This window comes from Saccoglossus kowalevskii, chromosome 18 (genome assembly GCF_978046115.1).
Source record: "Saccoglossus kowalevskii chromosome 18, keSacKowa6.1, whole genome shotgun sequence".
NCBI lineage: Eukaryota > Metazoa > Hemichordata > Enteropneusta > Harrimaniidae > Saccoglossus > Saccoglossus kowalevskii.
Genome location: NC_140658.1, coordinates 30,609,739 through 30,626,163, shown reverse-complemented (window position 1 = coordinate 30,626,163; position 16,425 = coordinate 30,609,739). Strand labels below are relative to the sequence as shown.

Here is a 16,425-nt window from a genome sequence, read left to right as displayed (position 1 = left end):
TATATCTGCCTCGGTACACGCATTAATGCCCGGAAATAATTAGAAAAGAACTCGACTCTAAAGCTGTGTAAATATGGTATAATGACAAACAATGTAACATGGCAGCTCTCGAGAATTAGTTTACTCATCTTCTTGATGTCTGGCGTCAGTGTCTATTCACCGCCTCCTATGTATTTAGATACAATCGTACACACATAATGTAAATCTGTGTAAATTCTACGCTCTAACCTCTAGATGTACGACATATCAGTGATACGGCAGGGCAAATTCCAAACTAAATTATAGTTAAAGAAAACCATCTAACAAAAAAAACAAAAAACACACCAATTCTTAATTTAATTTAAAGTTATTTGTGATTAGCTAAACCAAAATTACTAATAGATCAACGGATATGAAATAAAAGGCGCATTTTTGCGTTATTTGTCATTGAATACAATTAAAGTCCTAACAATAATGCAAACAAATTAGAAAGTATCATACGTTGAGGCGATATTACACATACGTCGACATGCGCGACATCAAGTTGGCTATAACATTTAGATAACGATGTTACAAATATATGTTGTTGAAATGAGTTCAGAAGCAAAATGAATCCGTTACCGTTACGTACTATTATTGAATCGCGGTCGAATATGTCTATATTTAATAAATTAATACGGTGTACCATATAGAATATTGTGAAATAATATATTTAATATCGAAAATGAATTGGGGTTTACAGCAACAAATATTTATAATTGATCTTCTAAGCCAAAACGAGATTATGTTACTCTGAAATGCAGATATTCCATTGTAGCAGGTTTATGAAAAATAATAAATAATGATTGAATGGTAGTTGGCGCAGATAAAGAAGCACACATGTACATTTGCGAACATCATCATTTTGTTCATCACGAGCACAAACTCACTTGTCTAAAAAACGTGGATTATTAAGGTATTTATTATAATTATTTCATCTCTTTGTGTTTAAAGTACATAATAGCACGATTACCTTACTGTTTGGGCTGCTCGTGTAGTCAATGTGTTTCATTGAATCTCACGCATTTTTTTTTCATTTGTCCGCCAGTATGGTTACGTATTTGAATGATTTCCATCATAAAACCGCGAAGTGAACCCACCTTTTTCATGAATCTCTAACTACAAGTGAGCACACAACCTTAATACACAGTACAAGCCAATCGTTTTTTTTTGGCTGCAATTCAATTTGATATTATAACAATATGACTACGATGCGAGATCACAGATAATGATTTTTGATTATTTACACCTCAGAATACTAATATTCAATATTTCATCAATTGATTGATTGATACACGGCAATTAGTATATACTTCGTATACTCTTGTTTAAAATGTTACACTTTATTGTTTTAAGTATGAATCAAATTTACTTACACGAGCATTTTGAAACGTACCTGCTTCATATGCTTCGTAGTGTCATTTTTAACTAACGCTATTTTTATTTTTTCCATCTTTTGGATGAGTTCGTATGTGTGGACATATGTTTTACAATGTAGATGAGTTAGTTATATTGTTGCAGACATTCAGCTAAGGCAGTACATATTGTGATATCGTTTTGACGACTAATTACGTATTTTTGTAATGTAAAATTTGATAACATGTTGTAGTATCTACAAAGGCTTGGTAGCACTTGTTCATGACTTTATTAGCTTCAGAGCCATCAGCGTAAATAAAAAAAATGTATTTATAATAGACAATTAATGAATTGAATTTATGCAAATACTAATATCACACGTGATCACATAGATTTTAATCTGTTACCAAACAATGAATAATACAATTGAATTGTGACAGATATTAGATTACAAAAAAATTGAATCGGCCTTTTCAGTCAAGCTTGATTTAGCAAATCATGGACTATAATTTAGGAGTTGATGCATGTCATGCATTTACACTAAAATAAGCATAAGCGCAATGACTAGGCTGATTAGGCTATTTCATAATACTACTGTAGCCATCAATTTCAATTTATCACCTCTCAAATTATTCCACTACTGTCACCCCTCAAATTGTCCCACTGCTATTACTCCTCGAATTATCCCACTGCTGTTCACCCCTCAAATTATCCCACTGCTATCACCCTTCAAATTATCCCACTGCTGTCACCCCAAAAATTATCTCACTGCTGTCACCCCTCAAATTTTCCCACTGCTATCACCCCTCAAATTATCCCACTGCTATCATCCCTCAAGTAATCCCACTGCTGTCACTCCTAAAATTATCCACTGCTGTCACCCCTCAAATTATCCCTTTGCTGTCACCCCTCAAATTATCCCTTTGCTGTCACTCTTAAAATTGTCCCACTACTGTCACCCTTCAAATTATCCCTTTGCTGTCACCCCTCAAATTATCCCACTGCTGTCACTCCTAAAATTATCCCACTACTGTCACCCCTAAAATTATCCCACTACTGTCACCCCTAAAATTATCCCACTACTGTCACCCCTAAACGTATCCACTGTTGTCACTCCTCAAATTATCCCACTACTGTCATCCCTCGAAGTTATTCCACTACTGTCACCCCTAAAATTATCCCACTACTGTCACCGCTCAAATTATTCTACTGCTGTCACTCCTAAAATTATCCCACTACTGCCACCCATAAAATTATCCCACTACTATCACCCCTCAAATTATCCCACTACTGTCACCCCTCAAATTATCCCACTACTGTCACCCCTCAAATTATCCCACTGCTGTGACTCCTAAAATTATCCCACTGCTGTTACCCCTCAAATTATCCATTTGCTGTTACCCCGCAAATTATCCACTGTTGTCATTCCTAAAATTATCCCACTACTATCACCCCTCAAATTAACCCACTGCTGTTACCCCTCAAATTATCCCATTGCTGTTATCCCTCAAATTATCGATTTGCTGTTACCCCTCAAATTATCCACTGTTGTCATTCCTAAAATTATCCCACTACTATCACCCCTCAAATTAACCCACTGCTGTTACCCCTCAAATTATCCCTTTGCTGTAACCCCTCAAATTATCCACTGTTGTCACTCCTCGAATGATCCCACTGCTGTCACTCCTAAAATTATCCCACTACTGTCACCCCTCAAATTATCCCACTGCTGTCACTCCTAAAATTATCCACTGTTGTCATTCCTAAAATTATCCCACTAATGTCACCCCTCAAATTAACCCACTGCTGTCACTCCTAAAATTATCCATTGTTGTCACTCTTCAAATTGTTCCACTACTGTCATCCCTCGAATTATTCCACTGCTGTCACTCCTAGAATTATCCAACTACTGCCACTCCTAAAATTATCCACTGTTGTCACCCCTCAAATTATCCACTGTTGTCACTCCTCAAAATATCCCACTACTGTCACTCTTAAAATTATCCACTGTTGTCACTCCTCAAATTATACCCTACTGTCACCCCTCAAATTATCCCACTGATGTTACCCCTCAAATTATCCAACTGCTATCGCCCCTAAAATTATCCATTGTTGTCACACCTCAAATTGTTCCACTGCTGTCACCCTTCCAATTATCCACAGCAGTCACTTCTAAAATTATCCAACTACTACCACTCCTAAAATTATCCACTGTTGTCATCCCTCAAATTATCCCACGGATGCGTTCAATGCCAGCAATGTCGGTGATTTCTCTCTTGTCGCAAATACTGACGCTCCTGCTGCTGCAGTCACTGCCTATAATCCTTCTGATGCCACGAATATTGACGACAACACTACTGCCACCATTGTTAATGACCACAGCTTTAACACTATTATCAATGTTGCCACTGCTGCTACTCGTGTCAATAACCTCACTGCTTCCAACACGGTCAATCATATCACTGCTATCACCACTGCCAGTGACCCCACAGTGCTCATCGATATCAATGCTCTCACTGCCAATGTCGACGGTTTCTTGTCTGGCACTACTGTCAATTTTCCCACTGCTGTAACCACCGTTAACAAACCCACAGCTGCCACCAGTGTATAAGATCCCATTGCTGCCACTACTTGCCAATGACACGACTTAATCCGCTATTGAGATAAACTGCAGTCAAATACCACGACTGTCTGTGATATAATGGCTGCCAACACTGTTAACAATTTCAAAGGTGCCACAACTGAAAATGATCCCACTCCTTCTGCCACTGTCAATAAGTCCACTGACGTCATCACTGATAATGACCCCACTGAAACCACCACTGCAAATGACCCCGCTAATGCCGCCACTGGCAATGACCCATTGCTGTCATTCATGCTGACGTTCTCACTGATGCCACTCATGTCAATGAAATCTATCACCAAATGACTATGTTATACAATGCTATTGCAATAGGCTCCTTAATATGTCGTATCATTGGCGTCATTGTACAATGAGCCAATCAGCTATGTGTCTCATTTAATCTTAGCATGTGTGATTACGTTTATAACAGGGTCTCAATCCAGGGACGGGAATTACTAATATTATGAGTCTTAGGAAAAGCACAAATTGTAGCATGTAACTTATGTTTTAACTGTAGTTTTAATTGTATTTCAATATTGTCATTATATACTTCATCACATTAGACACCAGGTCTGTCGATGCGTTACATATCATAAAATCCTCATGTCATAACGATGTGCATAATCAAGTAAACATCTACCAGCAAGTCTATATATGATCCTATATTGAAATCGATAGACATACATGTAAGTACATTCGGACAAACACTTTTAATTTATCGTATTTTAATTTCAAATTCAGTACTTTCATAACCTTTCGTCATATCAAGCATCGTAAAGGACTTATGTCGTAAAATGAAGCGTGGAATGTGCAGTACACAACAGTAATAATAATAAACACAATTAAAATATCATAATAATTTCGCAATAACATTTTTCACTGGTATGCAGAATTAAAAGTAACACTTAATATATGTTTACAATGTAGTTAAAGCATGGTATGAAAGTATGTAATTGTATGGCTTGAGAGATTTTACAATGGCGTGCGAGCCGCGAATGTTCGCACTGAGTTTACCTACGCACCTAACAACCGCACAGGACGCTTTTCGACCTCGCGCAGAACAACAGCCGGCAACATTCAATTCTGAATAATGATGCAAAAATAGCAGTATAATGTATACAATAGCACACACAAGGTATGACTAAGCAATTCTTGGGAAGATTAGAACGCATCGACAAATATGACAAGAACTCAAGAAAGTTTGTGTTCAGTGTACGTCACGTACAGATCAAAGCTTCCGAACGTACTTGCCTTTGAATGAGTAAATTGATTCGTTGGGGAAATCAATGTTTATCAACACACTCGTTAACGAGTTGATTTAACGCATTACCAAGGGGCTAAAGCAATGGTTTGAATTTTAAAAAAAAAACGTGAAAAAACAACTCCCGTGCTGAGAGGGGTACCGGTTTCATTCCCAAATCATGGAAATATGTCTTGTTTTGACCGTCAACTCGCCTCTGTCATTTGCATTTTAACCACTTGCGCTTCTAATAAAGGAAATACGGTGGAGATGGAATGAATAAATATGTGTTGGATTAACAATATTTTGGTCCGACAACATTATAATATGACTACAGATCCAGATTCAGTATTTTAGATATTACTGCTTATGAATGAGGTCACATGCATGGATATCTTTTGTTCGATGTCTTTATAGTACTGAATGCATGTCTCTATCTGCAGCATTGTTGAAAACAATACAGTTATGCATATTAATTAGGTCAACATGTATCGTATAGCACTGGTTACATTGTCCAACCTGCAACAGAGCTTGAGATATTACATGCATATTAACTAAGTCAACTGTACATTATCATGTGAGTTAAGTGAAAGTAACTTAAAGTTAGTCGTATCTCATGCATTTATTATAGCACTGGTTGCATTTGCATCTACAACAGTAATTGAAATATTACAGTTATGCATATTAATGAGGTTACAAGGTCCGATGTATGCAACATGTTTAATAAAGTCACTAGTATATCGATTATGCAAGAAATGCCATGTATCAAGTTTCATTAAATTTGATGGGTGGTACTGACGTAATATGTGGAATACCTATGAATTGGATTATTTGTGCAAAGTAATTATGTAACTTATCCCAGAGAACTTAGGTATGAAGTTTCATTGAAATGTGATAGTTAATTCTTGGAATGTCCGTAGAAAAGCTAATACTTGACAGACACATTATTATGCAAGCTAGGTCAGATATGTTAATTGTCCCATGGCATCTATGTGTTAAGTTTTATTGAAATATGTAGAGTGGTTTTTGAGATAGCCACAGACAAGTTGAAAATGACTAATTGTTATATAAAGTATGGTAATTAAGTGGTTCTTGAGATAACATCAAGCATCAAGCGCTTGCAATTAGCTAATTATTATGCAAATTAGGTAAGTAACCTGCGCGAATTTCAATCAAAAACTATTCGGATCTGTGCTTTGCGCCAGAGCATCAAAACCCAAGTTTCATTGACATCCGACAAAATATTCTTGAAATAATAGTGGAACATACGCACTATCAGTGTTAACTATTATAAAATGTGATAAATGATTGTAAAACAAGTGAAGACGAACAAAATGTTGGACTTGATATTGTATATATTAAATTGAACTACCGTCTTATATTTGCAATGCCTATTTATAAAACTGTTCATAGTGGTCGTGTTATTCGCGATCCTTGTAGTTGATATGCTGCGTTTTTTTTTCGTACTCAATTTCAACATATAATTGAGCCAGGTACTAAGTGAACTGAATTTGTCTGTATTACATGAGTTTAGTAAACCAACATTCTCACTGGAATTAGATCAATACCCCCCCCCCCCCAAAAAAAAAAAATTATCAAATTTTCTACGAGGCTGGAATTAAAAATTATTTTACTTTATTTCAGAGCTACGACATTGAGATAAACATTCATGCATAACATTTGACTCTTTGATAACATTAAATATAAACAACAGGAGACCGCACCAAAAAAGTCATTAATTAGTATATGACCCCCAACCTATTCATGTGAGGGCAGTGATGCATAGTTAATCCCTGGCAGATCACTCTACCAAATTGGGGTATACCCGCATTCTTGACAATTATATACATAAATAGCAGAGGCGTGCAATGTCGCAATTTACGGAGACGAATGCCAATCTACAGACGTCGGCGTGCATTTAACCATTATTGAAGTATTGCTATATCGGTCATATGTCATGAAACATACTGAATGGCCTATTTTAAAATAATTCCTGACGAAATCATAATGTAAGTAACAGTAAAAAAAACGTCGTGCGTTAGTATTGTATATTTATCTGTAAGTCACACACATGGCTCAACGAAGGCTATATATAGATGACATAACATAGTGTGATACACATGTTATAAACAAGTACAGATAGTTATAGTCATTTTATCTGGCGTTTTATCTGTCATTTTAACTGGCGTTTTATCTGACATAATGCTCTTTGTTTTGCATAAAACGTAGTTCATGGTCTTTTAATACACAATAGTATGGACTTTCCATTACTAGAGTGATCACGATACAAATATATATATACAGCATTGAGCGACATATAGATCATACTTGTTCAGGGGCCTCCTGGTTAGAATTGTAATGTAAACACATTCAGGGGCCTCCTAGTAAGAATTGTAATGTAAACACATTCAGGGGCCTCCTGGTAAGAAATGTAATGTAAACACATCCAGGGGTCCTACCCAACTACATAAAATAGGCGCATTTTATGTAACTAGGATTATTCAAACTGACTAACTCAAGAAAAACAACAATTACGTTTTTCTTTCATCGAAGTAAGGTTACGAAAAATTGCCGTTGTTTCAGCTGTATCTAAATGTGATGGTCATAAAAATAACTGCGATGTGTTTGAAGACGACAATCCTTTCATTAAATGCTTGACGATACAATAATGTGCAACACATAAACGGAAATTCTTTTTACGATACAAAATCCAGGAAACGAGGAACATAATAATATCTACGTCGAGAGATGTATTCAGATATTTGAATACGATTTTTAGATATAATTACGGATATGATATTAAAAATAATTGACACTCTTGTGAAAAGCCGTGAAACGTGCGCGACGTCATTATTAAGAAAGAGAATTGCACGTTATTTGAAACGATGTAGCGAGCTCGTTCTGCTTAAAAGTATTTTACAAAAAATTTAGATCACGCCTGAGGACTTTCTTTTCAAATGGGCGATGTGTGGCACGGCTGTATGTGTATGTGCACTTTATTTGCATTGGAATAATCGCGAGAATTAATCTTCTTGGAAAACAGTAACATATGTCCACCCTAGTCTGTGTTGGGTGTGGTGATATCGTGGTGATGACAAACTTATATGTTCTTATCGCACTCCAATTTAAGACACCTGCTATGCTTTGGTAGAATTGTTTTCCAATAATGACAATAAAATCCATATTTAGCTACATAGTGACGGCATACAGAACTGTGTTTTATGCCACTTGTCAAACGTTAAAATGGTAAAAAAAAATATGAATACACACGTCTTAAGCAATATGCGATTTCAATGTTATACTAATTCGCGACTAATTTGTTTGAGCGAAATACTGTCCAAATCAAACACCTGTATTAAGTTACCATGGAAACCATGAATGTTATTTCACATACATCAATTATATGTCAGATATGATTCCTCACAGTTGTAATTTCATTACATAAGCTCACTCTAAATCATCGGATTTCGATTATTTCATCCATAATTCTCATCAAGAAGACGTTTACTGCATTTTACGTTCATGTTGATTTACAGTTTCAATCGCCTTGATGGGAAAAACCAATCTTTGAAAGAAAAACTGACACGACCCAATGTGCATCGTGATGAACGTTCCACTCAAATTATTTGGTGGGAATTAAACCTCGTATTATGTCAGCAATTGTACACGCCTCTGCCAATAAAGACGACCAGCCCATTTTTGTTCTCACTGATGAATTTCGACCTAATTATTAAATCATATTTTTATATTTGAGTGAATAATGTGGCAGTTATTTGACAGTCGTGCGATTACAAGTTGGTGAATTAAAACCTTGATAGCACGGTGAAATGAAACGTATTTACTAGAACAAGCATACATGGCAGGATCCTAAGACTACACACGTGTCGGTACTTCAAGTTCAGTGATTGGTGCGACTCTGGCGGAAATCACTAACGTATTCTAGCGTCAATCGAAAGAAAATATCATAGGGTTATATTTCCATAATCCGAAAACGTAAAAGTGTTGACAGTACAACTATTGATGAAATGACGCAATAGCTATAAGAGTACATATCACGTGCCTCGTCACAATCCGCAGTTTTCGGACCGTATTATAAACTTGGAAACACCGAGCAAACTTCAAGCGGCGCCTACATTGGAAAGAGGTTCGGCAGTATGATATGCATTTTCGATCTGTTGTGCATGTGATATTAAATATTCATGAAGGCTTTCGGTTCGGACCAATCCAAGTTAAACACGGCGTTCATGTTGATACATTTATTTACGACACTATAGTTAGTGAATTTATTATACATAACTCATTGTGTCGCATGGACTTTAGATTATTCAAGTATTATAATTGCCTTTGCGTAATATCGTCCGTGTGTAGTATAACGTTAGATACGTCATTCCTATTAATAGCAAATCAACACAATCGTTATAAACTACATTTGAACGCAAAAAACTGTGGTTTCCATTCATACCTTGTTATACAAATAGTTTCATATTCAATATTTTGCTTTCTTCATCACAAAAAGTCCATCGAAATTTGAGTTGCTTTGATTAGATATAGACAGTATTATACTAACCGACGATTTGGTGAGTGAATAATTTGACAGTGAAATATAAACATGTCCTAATACACATCTATGTGGTCCCAAGTCTACAATACAATTAAAGTCACCAATAAGTTTTATGATTGATTTCATTGTGTCTTTGTGACGTATATTATCCCATCGTAACTTCATTATCAGTTTTCTAAACGTCGTGCGTGTCACATGACCCCTTAGACTAAGAGATTTGTGTTTATGCCTTGTAGATATTCAGAAAGGAATAAAAACAAGGTATTTGGCTTCACACAAAAAATCATTTAATTTTGGTATAAATAGTAACGTACGATAATAATTATGATGAGTGCCGGTAGATGAAAACTCATATTTGTGGAGTTGTGGATTTAAAATAGTGTATTTAAAACGTTTAATAGTTAGTATTTCAATAATCAGTTGCAATCACATTGAGTGTACGGTGGGCTAATGAGTTCAAGTAGTTTAGTGTTTATGCGAATACAAGTTTTCCTAATCTTGGGATTATAACCAGGATTATAAATGGCGCTCCCTAAATTGATGTTATTAAGCAATATTTTGACCAAATCTATCAATCCATGCTATTACACCATACAGTTATTCCGCGATATCAAATCAATGTATCGCGATATCAAATCAATGTATCGCGATATCAAATCAATGTATCGCGATATCAAATCAATGTATCGCGATATCAAAATAATGTATCGCGATAACAAATCAATGTATAGCGATATCAAATCAATGTATCGCGATATCAAATCAATGTATCGCGATATCAAATCAATGTATCGCGATATCAAATCAATGTATCGCGATATCAAATCAATGTATCGCGATATCAAAATAATGTATCGCGATAACAAATCAATGTATCGCGATATCAAATCAATGTATCGCGATATCAAATCAATGTATCGCGATATCAAATCAATGTATCGCGATATCAAATCAATGTATCGCGATATCAAAATAATGTATCGCGATAACAAATCAATGTATCGCGATATCAAATCAATGTATCGCGATATCAAATCAATGTATCGCGATATCAAATCAATGTATCGCGATATCAAAATAATGTATCGCGATAACAAATCAATGTATAGCGATATCAAATCAATGTATCGCGATATCAAATCAATGTATCGCGATATCAAATCAATGTATCGCGATATCAAAATAATGTATCGCGATAACAAATCAATGTATAGCGATATCAAATCAATGTATCGCGGAGTAAAAATCAGTGTTCAAGATAGACCGTCTGGTAAACGCGAAGACAACGTTACTGATACTTAGAATCCTATTGACTATCTTGTATTGGATTACTGCTTTAAAATGGAACAACAATTATCAGATAATTTTAAAGGTCACTTTGAATATAAAGACCCCCAAAATATATTCACATGGTAACCGATAATATACAAGTAAGCAGTTCATTCTTTCCTTGTCTTGTACATGTAAGTAGGACATGGACACGGGATGACTGGTCCGGTTCTTACGAAGCAATACGCAATTGGTAGATCACTGAGACGAGATAATTATGCAAGCATAAGGAAGGACCATTAAGTGATGTTTCAGTGGTGGCACTACGTGATAAATATACATTACTCTGCCATCGTCATTTCATGTTAACATAATAATTATCATACAAACTCACGTAGACATTTTGACATTTATCGAGTCAGATAATTCCAGTAGTGTTCAGTTATAATTTGGATGGATGTTGCGTGATTATATACAAGCCACGTGCACCAAATACCCGATTTCTGTGCTATGGAATTCATGCATACATTTGTATGATAGAGCTAAAACTCGGTGGTCATAGCGCCACAAACATTCATGTATTAAAACTAAAAAATACACTATCACGCGTGCGGAACCCATATCAAACGCGCGCGTCCCGCAACAAAATGTTTCACCGGAACTGCGAGAGGGCGGTAAACACGCCTAAGATTCCCGAGTAATGACATTACAAAGCAGTCGAACAAAAACAAAACAGGTTCGAGGCGACCCGGGGTGGCGACGTAAACGCACTCTTTATATCAATTGTTTGTTGACCACAATAGTTGATACGAATGACGTCACAGACTAGTATTATCTATGAGCTTTACGAATAAGTGATATCAGATAATAACCTTTATATCACATGGCCAACTCCGAATATCAAAAAAATCTTGATTTTACGGAACTATTCTTGCTAATTGTATGTTAATTTGTGCTAATTAACTTTCCACGCGCGTCTGTAAATACACATTTTCAGTTACGGTCGCCGCTGGTTTTCAAAATCAACTGAAATACCACCCTTCTTAGTGATATTTTTTCAGAATAAAGTTTCAATCGTTATGATTATTAGTTCATGTCATTGCACCATTCGTGTAATTGTTATCATCCAGTCTAAACATGTACATTCTGTCTAAAACGATGCGGTCGCACGATTTGGTTTTCTCCGCGTCCCACACATTCAAATTACAATACAACTCAGCGTCATCATACTCTATCTGGCGTCCCATAATTATGTATAGATAATAATGTATGGACGTTGACCGTGACCTCAACATGCGTGTAGCAAACGAGACAGCGGTTTATTTAGAATAGTATTAATGTCCTCACTTACCAACGCAATATATTTTACGATCAAAAACAGACCGTAAAGTTTGAAATTAACAACAATTAGGGATGCATATGGCCATCGGCGAGTTGGGCTAACATCCGGGGCTAACATCCGGGGCTAACAGCGTTCACATGCTTCGAGACATACAGAGAGTAAGTCTACAAACTAATCCGTCAGTTGGCTTTACAATGCCGAGATTGCATAGATAGAAGAATGATTACCAGCTTATTACGTACAAAAAAAACAGTCATGCAAATGGCTAACAGTTTAAAGCATCGATAACAAATCCATGGATTTACACTGAACCTCCCTATGGTATAAATAGATGCACACAATTATTCAATGCGTTTCAATACTAACGGAATTGTTAGATGGAATACTAATAAGAATACATATAGTCGACGATCTGCAGGTATTTGTAAAATATAAATTACGGTGTGATTGTATAAACGTCGACATATGTTTAACCAAAATCTTGGCCAAGGAAGGTGGCGTGGTTAGACCCATTATAAGGGAGTGCAGAACAATATAATTCCTGTATCGTGAAACTAGTTGAACTACTCACCTAAATTTCTGTTATGAACGGCGATAACCAGTGCACTTCTGCCATCACTATCGACGCAGTCGGTATTGAAATGGCCTTTATTTTCCAGCGCTACAATCATCGCTTTTTTATCACCCTTCTCCGCCGCAGCTAGGAAGAGTTTTTCCAAGTGCTTGGACGCGCTTTCCCGGCTCCAGTCCATACTAAGACGAGTGTTGACGCTGCCTCTTTGCTAGAATAAGAAAAGAAACAAAAATTGCTCACGAACTGATTAGTTACTCCAGTGAGTTAAATAAAGTTGTACGCTAGAAGCGCACACCATGGTTGCACGGAATGCAGCTATAGTCGACGGCACACTGAACACAAAAACGCTAACTGAAATCTACATCACGTGACCCGGTGGTGACGTCACTCGCAACGCCGTGCTCTGGGAAAGTAGCGACACTTTGCCACAAGGTCGAATCTGGTGTCTGGTGTGTGGCGATATTTTCCCTCGTGCCTGTTTTTGAGAAACTAATGACATTGTAACGGAACACACTGTTTTAGCCGTGTGTGTGAATTCGCCTGGTGGTGGAGTGACCCAAAATAGACGTACTGTGGTTGTGACAGACCGTTACGCGCGACACATTTAGCTCAAATGCTAACACGGTAAATAAAAATAATATACATTATATGTGTAAATTACACGAATAGTTATTTGTTTATTTTCAGTTTTCGTTATATTTCAATATTATGACTGATATAATACCGAATTCCACCACAACTAAAGGTACCACACTCAGGTCGGACATTCAAGGTAATTGTAGTTACTAATTCCACATATTTGTGTTGATCATTTTATTTGTTCCAGGGTAATAAAATCTAAATATAATAATTTATCAAGTGCATTTTAGCAGCTGTCTTGCCAGCGGAAACGCCAGCTGTTATTGCAAGAGTTTCTGCCATCGCGGGGTCAAAGTTGACTCTACATAAACATCTCCCTCAGGTACGCTGTACAAAGATGACTTAAACTCGTCATAACATGTCATATGTCACGTCCATATTATACACTGTATATGTTAAGTATGGGGTTACAGTGGGTTGGTATAAGAATATGTCACTTAGTGTTGGAAGTGGGATAGGGTGTGGATTAAATACAAGTATGTAATTTTTATACGAGATTATTGATGTCGAAATTAATCATATGGATAGAAACGACTTTGCAACTGCCGGGCAACTACTATCCTGGTCAACAACGTGTGTAATTTAAAGATGTATTATAATCAATATTATATAATGTTTAGCATTGTTTAGTATATCGATAGATACATATGACTGGAATTTATCATCGCATCATAACGTTTTCGTTCAACGAAACAATGAAAATGCGCTAATACGCTCGTGCACTGTATGTGATAGTACAATAACGATCACTTCACGTGCGCAAAAGGAGCTTTGACTTTTTATTTAATAAATAATGTGTTGTGCCCAGCAAATGCAACATTTTAAATGTATGATGAAAATCCGATTTGGTCTACCTTATCGAACAACAATATAAACATTACGTATGTTTCATTTCATATTGAACGTTTGATAGACACAACGTATGGAATAATACAAAAATACCAAGCATTTCAACATTATCATATTTATTTGCTTGGAAAATGTGGCAAAGTTTGAAATATTATCAAAATATGCTAATTCAGCGTGGTGGTTGTAGCGTCTAGTTTGCACTACAAGTGTGTTTAAGAAGCAGTATGAATATACGACTGTTTGTGAGCCTAATTACCTAAGTTGCTGTTTTTATATTGTATCTTGATTATTTATACATGGTAACACGTACTTTTAAATACTAGTTATCTTTCCAAGACGTAGTACTTTTATTATTATACATCTGTCGCCGTAACGCCTTAAGTTACAGCGTGTCGTAATTTTGCGGTATTGCGCTGGGTATTTTCATCCTACCATATTAGGAATAAAAAAACAAATATGGTTGCCCTATGGTTTGACCGAACAAAGACGTTCGTTAAATCTGTTCTAAACATATTGGATTACGACATTTCCATGATGTATTCCCGTGAGGGGGGAGATGTATAATGCATCTGCGCATCGGTCGATACTCCCGCTGTACTGTCTCCGTAAATAACCTCATATTATTATTATTATTATTATTGTTTTATTTAAGACATAGTCCATATAGAAATAAAAAACGAATCGATAAGTACATCAAATTGCAGGCCATACAGTTAAGGGATTTAAAAACTATTATTAGTCTACTCTCAGTGGACTATCTTGGTCCAATAAGACAGACTGTCACATGACTATTGAGCATATGGAACAAACAAGCGTATTGCTTACTTGCTTACTTATGTACTTCCGCGTAATGCCGCAATCTCAAATCGCAATTGAAGAATACGGGGAAATGCCCATTGTTGTAATTGCGTTTGAAATATACTAGAATTCATACACAAGTAATATGTTCTTAGATGGGGAATCTGTATTATATTCAGAAAATGAAAATACATTTTGCAGTATTATTCACTATGGCGATTCATTGAAAGTTGGCGAAATATCACATATTCACTACTTGCACTTCATAATGCATCGCTTTTACTTGTTTTAAGTGTGCACCCTGGTGAGCCGCATGCTCGGTGCAGTGTATCAATCAGCGCAAAATGCCGCTGGTCATAGCACAGGTGCGCGTTCTTGATGGTGCCGCTGATTTCCTGTGACACCGACGATATAATGATACTTTCGCAGCCAGGGAACTCGCGAATCGCGTAACGTTATCACCATACTGCGTAACATGCAACATATTATTTTAATAATATTTATCTTTGAGTTATGACGACAAGACTGCAAACATGCTTGTTTTTACGGCCTCCGAGTTATGGATTTATGATTTATTGCCTCAATCACGAATTCGAGTTACGTTAAAAAACATTATTTTAGTCATGTGGGATAAAAAAACGACCGGAAACTTTTTACATCGTAAAAATATATAACGTTCGATTGTTCACAACATTACTATAATTACATGTTCAGAGGTTGTCGTAATTACAAATTAAACTTCCCTATGTTTTTAACTCAACCTGTCTCACGTCTACGTTGTTTCGAGTGCAATTCAACTATAATGTTAGACGACATTGTTGGCGTGTGGGTGGTTTCTTTTTGCGATAGGTCGTGTAAAATATACCGACAATTGTCGCCATACAAACACGAAGTATTTGATAGTACCATCAAAATAAAAAAAACTTGTTTTACATTCACTGTAATGAAAACGTAATTCGTACCATTTCCCGTTGATATAAGTAAATAGCCACGTTATCGAAACACATTTAAGACCTATTGGAAATTCATTGATGAAGTGAGTTTTTTTAATCTCACAATTCTTATGACAAGATCACGTGGTGACTTGAGATGAGAAGTGTAGTAATATGTTAATATATATCCAGCGTGACGTTACACTGCATTGTATTACCGTATG

At 36.2% G+C, this 16,425-nt stretch overlaps 1 protein-coding gene and 1 long non-coding RNA gene across 2 annotated transcripts in view; both read right to left on the bottom strand.

Moving 5' to 3' along the window:
* The window catches only part of LOC144359999 (short transient receptor potential channel 4-like), a 68,940-nt gene extending 55,615 nt beyond the window's left edge, over nt 1-13,325 (bottom strand). Inside the window, exon 1 of the mRNA XM_085493347.1 lies at nt 12,981-13,325. Coding sequence (XP_085349473.1) covers nt 12,981-13,161 — 181 coding nt within the window. The 5' untranslated portion in view covers nt 13,162-13,325. The remainder of the gene's footprint in view (nt 1-12,980) is intronic.
* LOC146732295 (uncharacterized) lies at nt 1,752-3,527 on the bottom strand. The gene is made up of 2 exons (XR_014927027.1): nt 3,496-3,527; nt 1,752-2,023 (listed from the first exon to the last, which is right to left on the bottom strand). It is a non-coding gene; the product is annotated as an uncharacterized LOC146732295 (long non-coding RNA).
* Nucleotides 13,326-16,425: the final 3,100 nt, after the last annotated feature.